Source organism: Anser cygnoides, chromosome 3 (assembly GCF_040182565.1).
Source record: "Anser cygnoides isolate HZ-2024a breed goose chromosome 3, Taihu_goose_T2T_genome, whole genome shotgun sequence".
NCBI lineage: Eukaryota > Metazoa > Chordata > Aves > Anseriformes > Anatidae > Anser > Anser cygnoides.
The window spans coordinates 96,136,553-96,153,324 of record NC_089875.1 but is presented as its reverse complement, the minus strand read 5'-3'; the positions used below and the strand labels follow the sequence as shown (position 1 = coordinate 96,153,324).

Sequence of the window (16,772 nt, the reverse complement as noted above, 5' to 3'; positions counted from 1 at the left end):
AGAGGCAAGAGCTCAGAAGAATGCATTAGTTGGATTGGGATGCCCACACTTACTCCGTGGAGGGTACCTCAGCGGGCGCTGCCTCGAATCCCACTGTTGGCAGCACACGAACTGGAGTCCGGCACGCACACGCTCCTGGGCAGAGTCAGGTCGCACAGCTACAGGGTTACAGCAATTTCTTGCTATTTAACACGGTGACAATTTAATATAACCACAAAAATAGTGACCTGCAATCAGACCAAACAGTAATCAAAGAAACGCGCTTAAGTCGCATGATACAACTAATGTCACTGACAAGAGACCAGCAGAACTGACTTGTGGGAATTTTACAGGAACACCATACACACGATATTTGTTTTTAAACATTTATTTGTCCACTTGAGGATTTACTGTAAGTTATATTGACTTTTTCTAAAAATATAATACATTTACTTGAGTTCATGAAGGTGATAAAAACAGTTATGTGTATATATATAATGTTTTAACCATTTAGAGTCATGGGAACTTGCCAATAAGAGTAAGTCACTTCTTAGTAACAACACATCTTTAGCTTTGCAATGACAACGGTTTTTCTCCTGGTCCTATTTTTATTTTTTTGAGCAACTTTAGTGGTTCTGCTGAACCACATCTGTGTCAGGAAGAGGAAACAAGAACGCTCACTCCACAAGTTAGTTATCAGCATTCCCCTTTGGCTGCAAACCTGAGGATGAGGCTCACGCAGCACTAGGACTCGCCTGGCTTTGAGGTGACTCGTCCAGAACCCCTCTTTGACATGGAACTGCTTCAAAGTTTCTCTTAGTTTACCATAGCACCTTTCATCTTAAATTTAATAATTCCTGCATTTTTTCTTTTATGACTTTGATTACCTTTTAGGATGCCATATTTAAGTGAAAAGTATTTTCTGCTGTTAAATGCCACTTGAGCATGAAAAAAGAAAGATTTGCACAACTGTTACTTTCTACAGAAGTACAGTGCGGGGGTTTTGATGAAATCACACCTCTTGGGCCGTGGTTGCTCTGTTTGATGGACACCTCGTGCTCAGGAACTACAACTTCAGCCAGAGGTTTATGATTAGATTTAGAAAAAAACAGGAGCGGCTTAGGTACCGCCGCTGGAATCCAAAGCATGTTTGTCAGTTTGGTGTGTGACTGAGTTCTCCCAAGAGGGTCCAGCAGTGCAAATAATTAATTGCATTAGTCTGTTAACTGGTAGCTATACACTTGACTAATGAATTATCAGCATCAAAGTGCACGTTCACCAGGTATGTGCGTATACCCAGGCATAACCTCAAAGCAGTGCGTGTCCAGCTACTCAATTCCCTCCAGTACAACGTACAGCTACAGAAGTGATGCAAAGAAAAACTACATCAGATGTGCTATAGCCCAACAATGAAAAAAAAAGACAATTTTTACTGAAGTATAAAAAAATTCATCAGGAAATAAACTGACGGTATGGTAATTTGTGCATTTTGACCAAAAAAGGTTGCCTTAAGAAACGCTGAAAATAAGAAAGCTCCAAAATTGTCTTATGTGGAATACCCTGGTTTTTTTTAATCAACCACAGACACAAGCACAAAAATCTTACTGTGACCAGTCTTACAACCTTGAGGTCTGTTATTTCCAGTTGGAAACATGTCCTTAGCACTACTGCTCCGCACCAAACGATGCCCCACTTGCTGGGAGAACACCCATTCACTGAATGGATACGACACGGCAGCAACAGATGCTTGAGAGCTGTACTCTTGAGTGAATGCTTACTTCACTGAGGCATTAAGTTACTGAAGTTTTCTACTACCTTTATCAGCTTTATCAGCTGAAAGCAAAGAATTCTGGCAAAATTTAGATCGTGTATCCAATGAGCTACTCAAGAGACATTAGCAGATATCAGAGGAGCGCAGCTCGCTCAGTCTCACGGAAGGAAACTGCGGTAGGTGCAGAACTGCACCCTCTGCCACCACGCAGTCAGCAGGAGCACGAGAAGTGACTGCACCGTGGTATTTTAGTGAGAACATGGAGTGAAGAATGGGGGCGATGTTTATAACAGTAAAAAAAAATATAGAAAGGACAATGTGAGTGCTGGAAGTGCAGGCACCTCTCTTCATCCAAAAGTCAGGAGTTATTCCCACAGAGCAGTGATACGAATACCTAAGGATTCCTGCAGTATGCAACTCGTCTGGTTCACATCTGTAAACTAAAACCAGGGGGATAAAAATTACGTTTTCAAGCAGAGCACATGCAGAGTGCTCCTCAGAAAAATGCTAATTTGGACAGTCTCCATCTTGATCGTACTGGCGATTAAGCATTGCAAAGTCACAACAAAGAAAGAGCCACTTAAGATTTAAGATGGGAATGAAATTAAAACTCACTGTTGCCTGGTCCTGCAAATATATGTTCCTAGATTAAAGCACTTACATACAACATTTCAATGTATCCTAAATTTAGCAGGTCTGTCAAGTCTCCACCTATGAAAATTTCTATCGTTTTCAGTCCTTAACCACCTTAACATAGTTGTTTATAGTGACAAGACCTCAAACGCAAATGGCTTCTTGTAATAACACAATGATGTCTGCTGTAAAATACGTAACAGTACAAATGGTTGTTACACATCAGAAGGATTTTTCGGTACTCTGTACAAAGTTGAACAAGGCAAGAAAGATGTTTCAGACACTTTGCGGGCTTTTTCAAGAAAAATTAATAAAAAAATGTTAAACTGGCAGACAGACAATGAAATGTAAAAGTTTCCATGTTAAAAACAGTTGTCGAAATTCTTCAGGCGTACCCTCTATCCTACATCGTGACACTGTAAGATGGCCCCATTGTGTACAATCATAGGTCTCTGTTACCAAATCCTACGTACCTTACTTCTTAAATCGTTAAAGACAGGTGGGACTCGACTCCGTTTAGACATACATACATACGTGATTAAATGCACTTGTTAAAAAATAAAGGCATCTATCCAAGAGAGGATACAGGAAACACGACAGCGAAGGACACAGTTTTGCTGCAACGGCAAAGGGGCCCGAGCGGCTTCTTGCCACCACCGGGCGATGCTGTGACAGCTTGTCAAAGAAACAACGGTACTCAGTAGAAAGTCTAACACAGTAAACATCAAACGCAGAGTTCAGAGATCTACACTGCTTGTGCATAACTTGCCACCCACTTCTCTCCCTGCAGACAGTGGGACAAGAGGACATTTCAGTTTCCATACTCATTGACTTAGAAACAAAGTAAGTCAGGCTTCCTATAGGAATTCACACAGTGAAAAGTCCTTCCTCCAAAAATATACAGGATCAGTCGAGTCGCTTTCACTCTCATACACTGTTTAAAAAACTATTAAAATTCTACATTTTTTTCAAGCAGCATATTTTGCATTTGTCACTGGCAGGTTTGTTGTAGAAATCCTAGAAAGTTAAAATTATATCATACTATACAAAAACATGTAAACAAAATGGATATTTTTAAAAGGCATGCATGCTCTTGAAGAGGATTAAAAAGTGTTTATTTTTGGTAAATTAGATATCTTGCTTAGCAGTTTTAAAAGCACCTTAGTGATTTAGGAGCCTAAACCCAAATACCTTTAATTTAGATTTGGGCTCCCAAATGTCTAAATCAGTTCTGTAAAATTATTTACGTACTTGATTTTTTTTTGCCATGTCTCTGATCTTGCAGAATTAGATTTTCTGTAACTGTCAGCTAATTTTGAGTCGGTGACAACATTAAGGAATGCCTCATTAATGTAATTCAGTTATTAGCTGCGGTTTTTGGATCCTCCATAACCTAGCTTACAGTACCTACGAAAAATTTCTCCAAAGAAGATAAATATTTTGTGACGCCACTTTGCAAGTTCCTTTTTCATAGATAACACAGAACACAGCAATCAAACTTGGGACAGGAATATGATTACGTTATGTGTTCCATCTGGATATCTATTAGTGTTAAAGACTTACTTGTTCAACCTGTTAAGACTGAGGAAAAACAAACTTACAAAAACATCTGTAGCACAGCATTAGGTAAAAGAGGAACGTTTTTGGCACCATCCATTTTTAAATCTAAGCTTTTAGGCCCAAGTATAGCAAGTTAAACATACACAGCAGCAGCTGGGAAAGCCTCATCAGAAATGTAACATTTTTAAAGGAAAACCTTTTCTGAAGATGCTATTTCATAATCATTAGCTGATCTCCAAGTAATGTATACACTGGAATTTAGCCTAAATATTCATACCAAATGTTTACATATATGCCGTAACAACCATATATAGAACACAAGTATATTGCACCAACAGAACTGCCAGAATACACGTTAACACAGTCAGGCATAAAACGTCACATCTTCATTCTGCTCTTCATTTAATTTCTTAGTGTCCTGGCTAATCAAGTCTAACATTTCCTTTGAGTTGCGAGGTTGCTACTGTACCTTGGGCCATAAGGTTACGGTCCGTACCTATACTTGTAAGTATTATCCCTACATTATGTGCTTCACAATTCAGCAACACCTAGTTCAGAGCTCTGTAAATAATTCCTTCAAAAAGATGCTTATTTTTTTTTAAAAGAGTGCACAGGGACAGGCATGGTTCTGTGTTTTGCCACCAGGTGTCTCACTCTACATACCAAAACCCACTGCATCAGCAATTTTAGACAAACCCATCATCTATCAAGGATCCCATAGGCACAAGATTCGCTAAAGCACTGGTAAAATACCTCTAAAGCTGACTTTTTATTCTGTATTCAGTTGCACAACTTCATCCAATTCACTGTTACTCTTTTTTCCTCCAGAAGTGGTCTAAGGTATGCTGCAGTTGCTGAAAGGACTTCTGCTCTTCTTGGTCCTCTGTTTGTTTGGTTTAAGGTTGATGACATCTCCCCCGTTGAGAGTGCTAGAATTTTGGTTGGGGTGACTTCCAGCAGCTGTGTTAAAAACACCTACAGAATTTAAAGACAAAAAAATATTTATATTTCTTCACTTCCTGCAGTATAATACATTAACACTGAAGATGCAACAGTTACTAACTCACAGTACTGGAAAAAAAACAACAACAACAACAACAAAACCACCTTTTATCTACTTTAGGGACAATATTGCAGCTAAATTTGATGCAGAGCCAGCTGGAATTACTAGGCAGGCAGTATTTAAAGCCAGTATACAACAGCTACGTAATTGAAGGGTAGCAGATTCACTCCTCCGAGTATGTGTATGCTACTAATTGCACAGTAACAAAATTATGGTTTGTTGAGTAATGCAGTAAAAGAAAAACACGAAAATTTTAAAGTTAGAAACTTTGCAGAGAGAAAGGTATGGAAGAAGAGCGAACACAACCCAAGTGCTTTAAGGAAAATTAAAAAAACAGACTCGGGATTGCTTTAAAGAAGGGCTCCGAAAGTTCAATGTTCCCTCACAAAAGGCAAAGTTTACAAAGACTTTATTGCGTGCCAGATTCTTTCACAGTGAGTCTCTTGTACATCTGCACTAAGATGAGTAACGCTAATACTAATTACATTAAAACCACCACCAAGCATCCCTTCTCAAGCCCTTACACAATGTTTTAAAGAATTTAATAAAAGGGCACTTGGCAAACATTAGCCAGAAACTTCAGTACATCAATTTGACAATCTTGTAACTTTAGATAGTCACCAAGTTATTTTACAGAAGGAAAGGACACAACATCCTACCATAGCAAGGTAAAAATTACACCCCGTTCACCAGCTATTAACTCCGTAAGGCAACAGATGGGACCAGAAGCTTTGATGGCACAAAATACTCTCTTCTGTTTTTATTATTATTATTGTTTATTACAGCATACATACCAATCTTGTTACTGCTTGTATGTACTAGCTCTGGTTCTTCAGCTGTTTGTTGCTTGAGCCTTTGAAGGTATTTATCAGCCAAATACTTGAAAACTGGAATGTTAAAAAGAGAAAAGGCACATCAGGGTATGCTTAAAGATAATATTCAGATCAATAATAAAACCTTCATATCCAGTTTTGGTTGGTGACAAAAGCACATTTGACACGATAGGTTTAACACAGTCTAGCAAGTGATTCTCCCTTGGCAGGCCTGGCTGTGTACCTGACCAGAATCCAAATTAGTCCCGTGCCAACCAAATCTTACAGGCTGCAGTACTACGGTCTTGGTCTTGCATGGCATACAAAAACATCTCAATACTCCTGTAAGAAAGCTGGCATATAAATATTGCTGAATGTTCCAATTCATGCAACTTGAAATTTGTAAAGTTATGTAGGAATTATTATAACTATATTATTTTTTTTTCCAAGAAGTTTTAGAATAATAACAGTCATATAAATCAAGGCTATTAATATAACTCGGAAAGAACACTTTTCTAATTAAGTAATGCCACCCTCATTTGTATAAGGGTATAAAATGTCTATCTAAGACACTGAAAACCCTACAACTATAGGCAAATTTTCATTTGCAATTAATAACTCATTTAAAGATGATACAGAAAATTTTTACAGTTTTTATGGTACAAATTTTATGTTCCAAGGTGAAAGTTTGGAAAGTTGCTAATGGAGGAGAAGCAATTAGTTTACTTTTAAGTTTGCCTGATTAAACAAATGAAAGTTAGCAGAGACTATAATTCCTGTTTATTCAAACTTAGCCCTGAAAAGACAGTGACTGAATTGTATAATGATATTCGTATTAAATACATACATTAAAGGTGAACTTGGGAACTACTAAGGTATCACCAGCAGACAAAAGGCTGCAACAGATGTAATTTTTAAATGTACTTTATTTAACTAAACTACGAAATAATTTATACCAATTATTTCTTAACTATTAACAATTGTGAATTAAACTGTTCAACAATTTCTATATTGTAATAATTGAACTTCTACGTATACACTTTAAAAGCCCAGTGCTTACTGACAGTCAATAGGACGAAGAAGCCCCCAAAATGCTGGCACTTCTAAATCCTGAAGCTACACACCACTCGTGGAAAAGAAAGGAAAGATGTACACAAATAAAAAACAGGCGTAACACGCTGATACCAAGCCATAATAGCTATGTTTAAAGCGTGCTGCTAAGAAATATAAGAAGGATTGCCAAGAGAATGCAAAAGCAATGTTATATACATACGATATACAGCCATGGTATGTATATGATATACAGCAGAGGGCAGGACGGACACCTACTGTGTTGTATCTCGTACCTTCACTTACGTTTAGGTCTTCCTTCACCGATGCTCGGTAGAACCGTAGTTTTAGCTTTTTTGCCAGTGCTTCTGCCTCTTCACTGCACAGTAGAAAAAGACTTTTAAACACTAATTTCTATAATTTGTCAGCATTTATCAATTCTTATAGGCAAAACGCTTTGCGGTAAGTTAAACATAGCAAGGTGGGCAGACAGTCAAAAACCACCCGATCCTTCATTTCTTTACAGTATCTCTACTATGGCAACAAAGTATTTCACATGCAGTTTCTTTATGAACAAAAAAAATTCCTTTTCAATATTTATTGACTTCATTAACTAAAATTTCCCAATTTCCCAATTTCACTGGTGTCAGTGAAACCAAAAGGAAGGAGGTTGTAATTAATGGAGCTTCAGAATCAGAACAGTTACCACCATAAAGTCGAAACAACCAAAAAACGTATTTCTTAACTCTATTTTAATAAAGCAGTAGATGATGCAATCAGATGAGTTCAAGAATTATTTTCTTTTTGGTGAAAGAGAATTTGTGCTAAATGTTAAGGAAAAGCTGAGAAAACATGAGAATTTCACCAAGAGAAATCATGTCATTAGAAAGATGAAATTACTGTGGCAGATGGAGTATTCAGAGAACAAACCTAAGTGACATACCATAAATAAAGGGGGAGTTCAAATGCAATTTTGCTTTTCCTTTGAAGAATACTCAGTATTCTTGGCAGAGAGAATACAAGCTGATTTATGCCATCAAGGAGAGCAAACACAGAAAAAAGAAAGCCAGTGTAGGAAACAACAAAAAGACGAAAACTCCAATCTCCCAGGAAGGTGGTAGAAATAAAGTAGCGGAGAATGATCAAACTAATCATGCATCACTTTCCACACTATGGTAAACAGGAGTTAACATTTGTTAAACTGATTTTATAGCAGGAATGAAAACAGGCATATACACAAAGGCAGAATAAACTGACAGTAAAATCTATGAAGTAAAATATAATAAAGAAGGATCAGCAATGTGCAGATGTAGGTTTCTATAGTTACAATGTTTTGATAAAAATGAGCAATAAAAACAAACTGAAGAAAAGGGAAGCAAAGAATATGAAGATACTTTTTCAAACAACCAGTTTAATATGTCCTGGCCACTCTAGCAAGCCTTTGGTAACTAAACTGGGCAATGCCCAGCAGTTTAACAGTAACTGTAAATTTGTAACAGGAGGGCAAATTTACAGTTTTACAATCTCTGATTAAAAAATAAATATCACACCATGGCAGAACCAAACTCTTGATGCTATTCCTCCATTTTTTAGGCCGATACTTCAGAAGGCGGCATGAAGCTAACAGAGTTTTTAGCCTGGCAAACACATCTGCCCAAGCAGCTACGCTCCTGCAGTAATGCCAGAAATCTGTGCTTCTAGGGCAGGTTTTGATGCAGAGCTTAAGTTCGATAACCTAGATATCAGAATTCTTCACCAAAACCTCCTATTTTTGTTTGTTTGCCTTTTTTTTTTTTTTTAGCATGTGTATAAAGGGGACATTAATTGTTCTTTGGAAACATTAAGATAAAACTCTTACTTCTTTATACAAGAGTCATCAAGAAGATCAATCTTATTCTGCACCAGAACTGTGGGAATGTCTCCAACTTCAGTCACCACTTTTTCCTTCCAGGTAGGGATTGCTTTGAAGGACTCTCTGTCAGTTGTAGAAAACACAAGAACACAAGCCTGGGCTCCTAAAAATACAAAAAAAAAAAACAATTACAAATGCATACAAATCAACCATCAAACCAATATAATAATAATAAAAAACAATAATATTGAATATATTTCAAGCGTGAGGGGTTTTTCCTGGTTTCTTCCATAAAAGCACACTTTTACCACCAGCTTGTGACAAACGAATGTTAGAAAATTCCCCAAATGCAAAGGAATAGATTGGCATATTATTTCAACCATTATACCAATTCTTCCTGATGGCTGAGTCTGGTACTTTTCAAATCATCTCCAGCAAGGCGTACATTTGCAAAGGAAGGAATAGGAAGGGCCGTGGAAAAGACTGGAAAAAGGGAAAGTGAAGTTTGCTTATTGCTCACTGCTTTTCAGACGGCTTAACTGGAAGCCAAAAGGCAACTATTTTTCATGATTCAGTATCTGAAAAGCATAATTCACATTTTCTTTAAAGTACAGTAATTGGGATTTTGAAAAGCAGAGAAATAACCACAACTTTTTCTAAAAATTGTAAGTAAATTGTTTAGTAGCTCTTTAGAGAAATTTCATGCTCATTTGGTCTCAGCACTTTGATATCCACGCGCACACAGAAAATGTTTTGTAATATTTTTGTTATGGTTTTATAACAGCCTTAGGAAGTAACAGTAAACCCATAATAAATAGTGAAAACCCATGGATTCAAAAAGTACTTCAGTAGTTAAAATATTAGTGAGTAGTCTTTTGACTGTCCAGTGGCCCTTTGTTATCCTCCAAAACCTACTTGTCTTTGCACATAAACACATGGCTGTTACTTATATGCCTGAAATATATTTGATATTTAATAGTAGGATTTTGCCTGCTTGTAAAAGGATTAGATAGCTAATGTTTTGGAGAGCCTAGCGGTATCTTGTGGCACACATCCCAACCTACTTACATATAGCATGAAAAAAAATATTTCATCAGTGTGATTTTTCTTTTATCCATGAGTTTCATCAAGTATCCCCCGTTCCTGTATTGTTTGCCCTTATACTTCTCTGACACAAAACCCTCAAGTACTTTTATTAAATTTCCTTTTATTTATCTTTTCAAAGCCAAGTTCAGTCTACCTTTACCAAAGTTTTCCTATGCTCTTTAAGCATTCTTTCACCTGCCTTTATGACTCCTCTGATATGGTTTTATACAGAGTAATAAGAACTGCCCTCAGAAATTAAGCTCTACCAATAAAGTAGTAGCAATGTAGCCTTTCATAATCCTCCCTATCTTATTACCTGTGTTCTAAAATTCTGTTTGTTTTCCCTAATGTCCACATCATGTTCTAACCTGATGTACTTAACATCCGATGAGGTATGTATAAATCTAATTATTCTTTCTAAGGCAGGTTACCTTGCATCTGTCAACGCTGACTTTAACCCATCATCTTGCCATCTAGCCTAATAAAGCCTCTCTTAAGTTCTTTGATCTGCTGGAGTGGGAACGTGTACAAGGCTCTCACCATCTGCTAACATCATCTCGCTCGGTTTTAAGACTAAGGAATCCATCGCGAAATTTCCACTCTAAGGAACTTTCACTTCATCTCTCTTTCCACCCATTCCTTCTGAATGCTAAAACAGAGATAAGTTGGCAACAGTAAGCGTAGAGGGAAAAGTTCTAGCATGTTAGTAAGTCAAGAGGGTGGCTTACAAGAGCAGATTTATTTATTCAATTTAGATGCAATACTTCTGTAACACGGTGGACAGGGACAATAAAAATAACGGTCAGCTTGGCAATACTGCTTTTAAAGGAATTATATAACAGTCTCTAATCAAAGTGAGATATTTTTGAGGGCCTTCCAGATTCTGGTATTTGAAGGTTCCTACCAGGAAGTTATTAAAACAAACAACAGTAAATGGAAGTGTCTTTCATCATCAACAATGCCTATCAACAATGACAAATTATACACACTTATGTGACTGTGTGCTTCCAAGCTTCTGCTGAAGGTTTTGACCACTGGCTTGTAAGAAATACCAGAGAGCACAAAAGGAGTATTCTTCTCAAGCTCGATTCAAAACATCAAATACAATCTTTCTGAAAGGATGCTTCATTACAGTGCAAAAGTTAATGTGGCATCAGAGTGCGCTAAAAGATGCTGCAGGACAGGTATCTTACAAGGCAGATTATTTTCATCTTCTAAGAATACTGCTAAATACTCAATATTTTTATTGATAGTATAGACAAGTTTAAGAAACCATAATATCCCTGGAGGAGTTCCAAAAAAAAAAAAAAAAAAAGACAAAACCCAGGATTTAGGCACAGAAACACCTCTCTGTAGTGAATGACAGTATTTAAGAGAGTCAGTAACATCAGTACCTCACTCACCCAATCCTGATGGAGTCCTGCACTACCTCTGTCACACAACTGATTGTGTACAACAGGCACCAGCAGCAAAGGCACAGGGCAACACCAGACACGAACACAACAACTAAAGCCAACAGGCCCTCTATGAATGTTTGAAATGAGACTTCTTTTGTAAGATGTTTTGCAAAGTGACTCTAAGGTATTAAGGAAAAGGATACTGGATTTTTCTGGGTGTGATTACTGCTTTGATAATCCCTATACTGTCCCGACTGACTACAGAATCACTGAACTGATATCCACACCTAGACTAATTCAGAAAAAAATTAACAGTAGTGCTGGCATCTCTAGTTGATTCAAGCAGAGCATGAGCTTGGCAGCTGAGTAGGTCTCAAAGACCCTCAGCAAGCTGTCCCATCCTCAGAGGCTGTGTAACTGTATCTTCTCCTTTCATAGGGACACAATGCCTGTATAATAGAAATCAGGTAAAGAAATTCCTTGCCACGGGTCGACTCTCACAGGGCTTTATACCTCACACCTATTCATTCTTCTGTTCTTGCCCTCAGCTTTTTCAGGCTATGACAAAACCACATTCACTACAAAATTGACGGTGGCCTATTCGACCTTAAACTGAGATCAAAATCCGAGGTCAATGATATCATCATCCAGAAGTTCTTGTTAATGTTGACGGTCTACCTGCTGTGGATCCTCGCTACCTTGAGTACGTTTCTAACTTGACAAACAGGACATCTGGCTACTGGGCTACAAAACGAGGAGCCTGGTAATTTGATGCATCAGTGACTGAACAACAGACTAATGAGCAGGAGGTGTCTTTTCCTTCAAAAAACTAACTCAAGACAACAGTGGTAGGGTTTGGAGGGAGATGCAAGCACTAAGAAGCGATCAAACACTGCGTTGCAAGACCTGTAACGTGAACAGAAGGCATGGGGCTGCTAATGACAGCCACTCTTGTATTTGCTTAGCTTACAAATGAAGTACCCAGCTGCATAGAGAATGCATGGCTTACAGGATAGAAAAGGAGATGCATGATACGATATAAAAAAAGAAACCAATACATATAAAGCTTCCTTCAATTATTTGAATTTAGGCTGCTGGACAGTTTGACTCATCGTGTTGTATGATGATGGGAACGCAGCTACACTGGCTGCACATATTCAACTGTGCAGAGAAAAATACATGACAAGTCCACTGACAGCTCCGATTTTGTTTCTCTGCAAGGCTGAATGAATTTGGTCCCCAGACAAAGGCTCAGAAACAGACTCTGAAGCATTCACTGTGCCATCACGGATGAGCAACTGATCCCTGAAGAACTGACAATGCACAGTGTTCCAGGACAGCACGCAATCCCTGGTGTAATGACAGTGGTCAGCGTGACAGTGATCTGCGGGAGGTGCAGGACTGGAAGAAACAGCCCCTCCCTTGGAGGCATCTTTCCCTTATCAGCACTAATTCACATTGAAATCCTTGCATTTATAAAGTAACCTTGACCTTTTGCTCTATATAAATGTGCTTGCAGACCTGATGCTAAACCAAAACTGCATTCCAGCCTCCTAAAATATCCCTCATCCTTCAAAGTCCAGTGCAGAACAGTCACTGTGTCTAACAGCTCGTGCTGTTAGGAGAACGATCACATTGTCCACAGGATCCTGCCGTTCTGCTCCACAGCAACACCTTCAGTATAAAGATCCTGAGGGCAGAGCTCTAACTGTGCTACGCGGGGCATGGGTCATGAGCAAGATACCAAGATTCTCGTGGTGATTATTTTTCAAACCACCAGGTTTGATGGTAAGTGAGGACAGTAAGTGTACTGCAAAGTTCTGGACGCTCTGTGCTTTGGCATAACAGTCCCAGTAATGAGGAGAAAAAGGCTTTGGTTTGAAACACCTAGGGACTGCAAGGCACACAAGAGAACTAAGGGCAGGAAGAGTAAAAGAGCTCAGAGATAATCAAGAGCTACCTTCTAAAATTCATGTGCTCAACTTGTTAGCTGTAAAATAACAGAATGATCTATTTCCACATGAGGGTAAGAAGAAATAGGAAAAGAAGTATCTTTTGCCAAAGAAATGGCAGCCATCAATTACAAGGGACAACCAGAAATATTACTAAAAAAATACTAGTTATCAGAACTATCATGAAATATAAAAAGCTCAGAGAACTGAAACACCCTGAAACATCAAGGCATAACTCAATTTGTCTCTAAATGAGATAATATTTCTAAGATTTTACATCATAGCAACATATTTTTCCCAGCCATCAGGTAATTTTGACAAGAAGCAAATGACATAATTTCTTAAGTCATTTGTATCTCTTGTTAAAAAAAAAAAAAAAAAGGGAGGGGAAATATTCACAACCACTGTTAAATTATATGCAAAGAAAGCATGCAATTTGTAACTGGCTAAATAGATAGGCTGCCTTTACATGGCTGAATAATACAGTTTCTATTCTATGAAGTAAATACACTTTCCTTATTACTCTCTTATGTTAACGTGTTCAAAGCAGTCAGTACCAGCATGAGAATTACTGTGCTTAATAAACTATCTTTCCAGGATAACTGGTGGATTTTTTCTCCCTTGCATTAACTTGTAAGTGCCTCAGACATAGTTTTTGGAACATTTACAAAGGCACTTCTTACAGAATTAAGGCAATACTTTTAGGGGGAAAACACAACTACAGAAAAGCTAGCAAATACAAATCAAAATGAAGAAACAAATTTCTGAACTCTGATTCTAGTTTTCCCAGACCTTTTCCTTATTTCTATTATTGACAGTTATTATGCAGTATCATGATCAGAGTTCCCACCTGAAACTTCAGAACTGCCTTAAAATATATTAATAGTGTATATTGGATTATAAATACATCACTGACATTAAAAACAAATTAAGTTTGATTTTGAGTTAGACTGTTTGAACAGCTCCATAAGAGTTTCTGTGCAGATATTTGCCTTATGTTCTGTTTTTTCAAAGGGCGCTACTGAGCATAATGCATAAAGTGGCACTTAACTAAGACAAGGATCTTACATGAAGGGGAAAACATTCAAGAACTGAAAAAAAACGAGCTATACATGCTTTGCACACACATGAAATAATTAAAATTCTTAATAGATAGAAAAATATCTTAAAGATGTGCAGACCAAAACCACCCAGCCACCAAATAATAAACATGGTATTTTCACCTCTGTAGTAGGCCTTAGTTATGGCATCAAATTCTTCTTGACCTGCAGTGTCCCATAACATTAGCCTGACGTCTTCATCGTTAACTCTGAAATAAACGACACCGTTCTGCGATTAATACAGAACAACCAACATAAAAACATTTCCATCTCTACAATATAAGAGTAATTCAATTCAAATTTAACTTGATGTAAACATAATGGAACTTAGTATTGATAATGGTTCACCCCCGTACCATACTATGGCAATAGAGCCTCAATTACATTAGTGCTCCTTCTTGACAACCCGTATTTTCTTTTTCCTTTCCTCTTCTTCCTCTATATTCTCTCCATGAAGAGAAATAACAAGAAATCAAAACAAAACTTAGGCGGCTGAATAATGGTCTTTTTGTCTTTTTAATCAGCTTACAGAATGTATAGATTTTTCTTTATTATTACCATCGTATTTTCCATTTTATCAAACATTATTGGGTATTACCTGCTTATATTACATAGAGACTAAGTCTATAGACTAAGTCTATAGTGTATTTAACTATTTTTCCCAGTTATTTAATCTATATTAGCTCTTAAACTTGTGCAATTGTTTAATCATAAGCACTTTTACTTTAAACAAGAAATCACAAAGAATATCAGCAGGTGGTAGAATACATAGGAAACTTGTTAAGAAAACTTAGAATGACAGAGGTTCCAACTTTTATTTTGCTTTTGATTTATAATTCTAAATCTTGATTAGAAAATGGAGTAGTATAATTTTAGCCCTCAGTCCAAAAGAGAAAACAGCTCCCTTTACTTAGATTCAGAGACTGCAAGCCTTGTGTTTCAAGTCTTTGCATATCTTTAGATTTCGACAGAACAAAGAAACAGAAGGAAAGGTAAAAATGGATAGCACGACATCTGTTTAATACATACTGGATTTGTCTTTCCAGGAAATCTACACCAATAGTTTTCTTGTAGTCTTTTGTAAAAATCCCCTTGCAATATCGCTGAATCATACTGGACTTCCCAACAGCTCCATTTCCTACTACTACCACCTTGATGGCCACCTCCATATCTTCTTCCAGCATCTCTGCAGCTCAGGTGACTAGCTTATTCACGACCAATTCTGTAAATAAAGTAAACGGCTATGTTCATAAAAACACTGTGAACAGAAAGCAAGAGGAAAGACGATTTCACGTTAGGATTCACAAAGACTGTACCACTTATTTCCAGCTCTTCTACAGACTGCTTAGGTGACCTCGGGCAAGTTATTTCATCAGTCAGCACTTCAATTTGCCACTTACTAACTGGACACAAACAAAACTGTTCATAACATTGTCCTTTCACTCTATGAACGTATGGTATGTCAGTTGTATGCCTGATGCTCTACCTTTGATGTGCAAAATGCCCAAGTGACCAGTCCAACGCATTCCATGGGTCTGAGGCATACAAGGTTCACTTCAGCCCCCGCTCCCATACCTGCCTCAGGTGCCGTCACCTCACAGCAGCAGTGATGCTGCCTAACCCAGTGACCACATCCCTTGCTCCACTTCTTGAGAATTTGCCTAAATTTGTCTGAAGAAGTGGACAAAGAATCATCATCAAATAAGTTTGTGCGCTATTATGACTAATTTAGGTTTTGGCACGTGAATCAGAACATGAAAGGTACTAAGTATCACTGGGTAATTCAGGAGATGTTGCATTTTTCAGGAGTCTTTTTTTAAAAATTAAGAAACTGGATAACCCAACTGCCTTAAAACGTTATTTTTAACGTTTAAACCGTTAGATAGCTTCCTTATAAATGTTTAATGAGCAAGGTAAGCTAGGAAAGCCTGCACCCCAGGAGCGAGGTGTGTGAGCGGTGCCCGCCGGGGCTCGGCAGAGGCAGCAGCCGCCCTGCTCTCTCTGCGGCCGTACCCAGGCGAGACTTTTACCCCAAAAATCCGGGGTGGAAAAAAACCAAAACCACCCGCAACCCACTGTCAGCCGCAGGTTTTTCCCTCAGGCTTTCCGCGCTGCTCGGCGCCCGGCCCCGCGGGGCTGCCCGCCAGGAGCTCGCCTCACGGCGCCGCCGCCTCGGGGCGCGGAGACAGCCCCGGGGCAGGCGGGCAGGGCTCGGGGCCCCGCCGAGGAGGGACGAGGGAGGCGGGGGAGCCTCTCCCGGCCGCCCCCCGGCCCCTTTCCCCGCTGCCCCCCCGGGTCCCTTCTTCCCCGCCGCCTCCCGCCTCGGGTCGCCCCCGGCTCCCGCTCCCCTCTCACCGACCCCCCGCGGGCGGCGCTCCCTCGGAGGGCACGGCGGCGGCTCCGCCTCAGAGACAGCGAGGGAGGGAGGGAAGGAAGGAGGGATAGAGGAGGGAGGGAAGGATGGAAGGAGGGAGGAAGCCGCTCGTTGGGGCCGGCCCAACCCGGACGCACATCCCC

General features: G+C 39.0%; 1 protein-coding gene across 3 annotated transcripts; it reads right to left on the bottom strand.

Annotated features, from left to right (window-relative positions):
- Positions 1 to 355: 355 nt before the first annotated feature.
- Positions 356 to 16,751, bottom strand: RAB23 (RAB23, member RAS oncogene family). 3 transcript variants are annotated; one of them, XM_048078863.2, is made up of 7 exons: positions 16,611 to 16,751; positions 15,285 to 15,477; positions 14,379 to 14,464; positions 8,727 to 8,883; positions 7,165 to 7,247; positions 5,801 to 5,893; positions 356 to 4,918 (listed from the first exon to the last, which is right to left on the bottom strand). In XM_048078863.2, the coding sequence occupies exons 2-7, from the start codon at positions 15,437 to 15,439 to the stop codon at positions 4,779 to 4,781; spliced, it is 714 nt and encodes a 237-aa protein (XP_047934820.2). In that variant the 5' UTR covers positions 15,440 to 15,477; positions 16,611 to 16,751; the 3' UTR covers positions 356 to 4,778. The 3 variants fall into 3 exon arrangements, with proteins under 3 accessions (XP_047934820.2, XP_047934821.2, XP_047934819.2); XM_048078864.2 differs by having other exon boundaries at positions 15,285 to 15,513; positions 16,615 to 16,751; XM_048078862.2 differs by having other exon boundaries at positions 16,615 to 16,751.
- Positions 16,752 to 16,772: the final 21 nt, after the last annotated feature.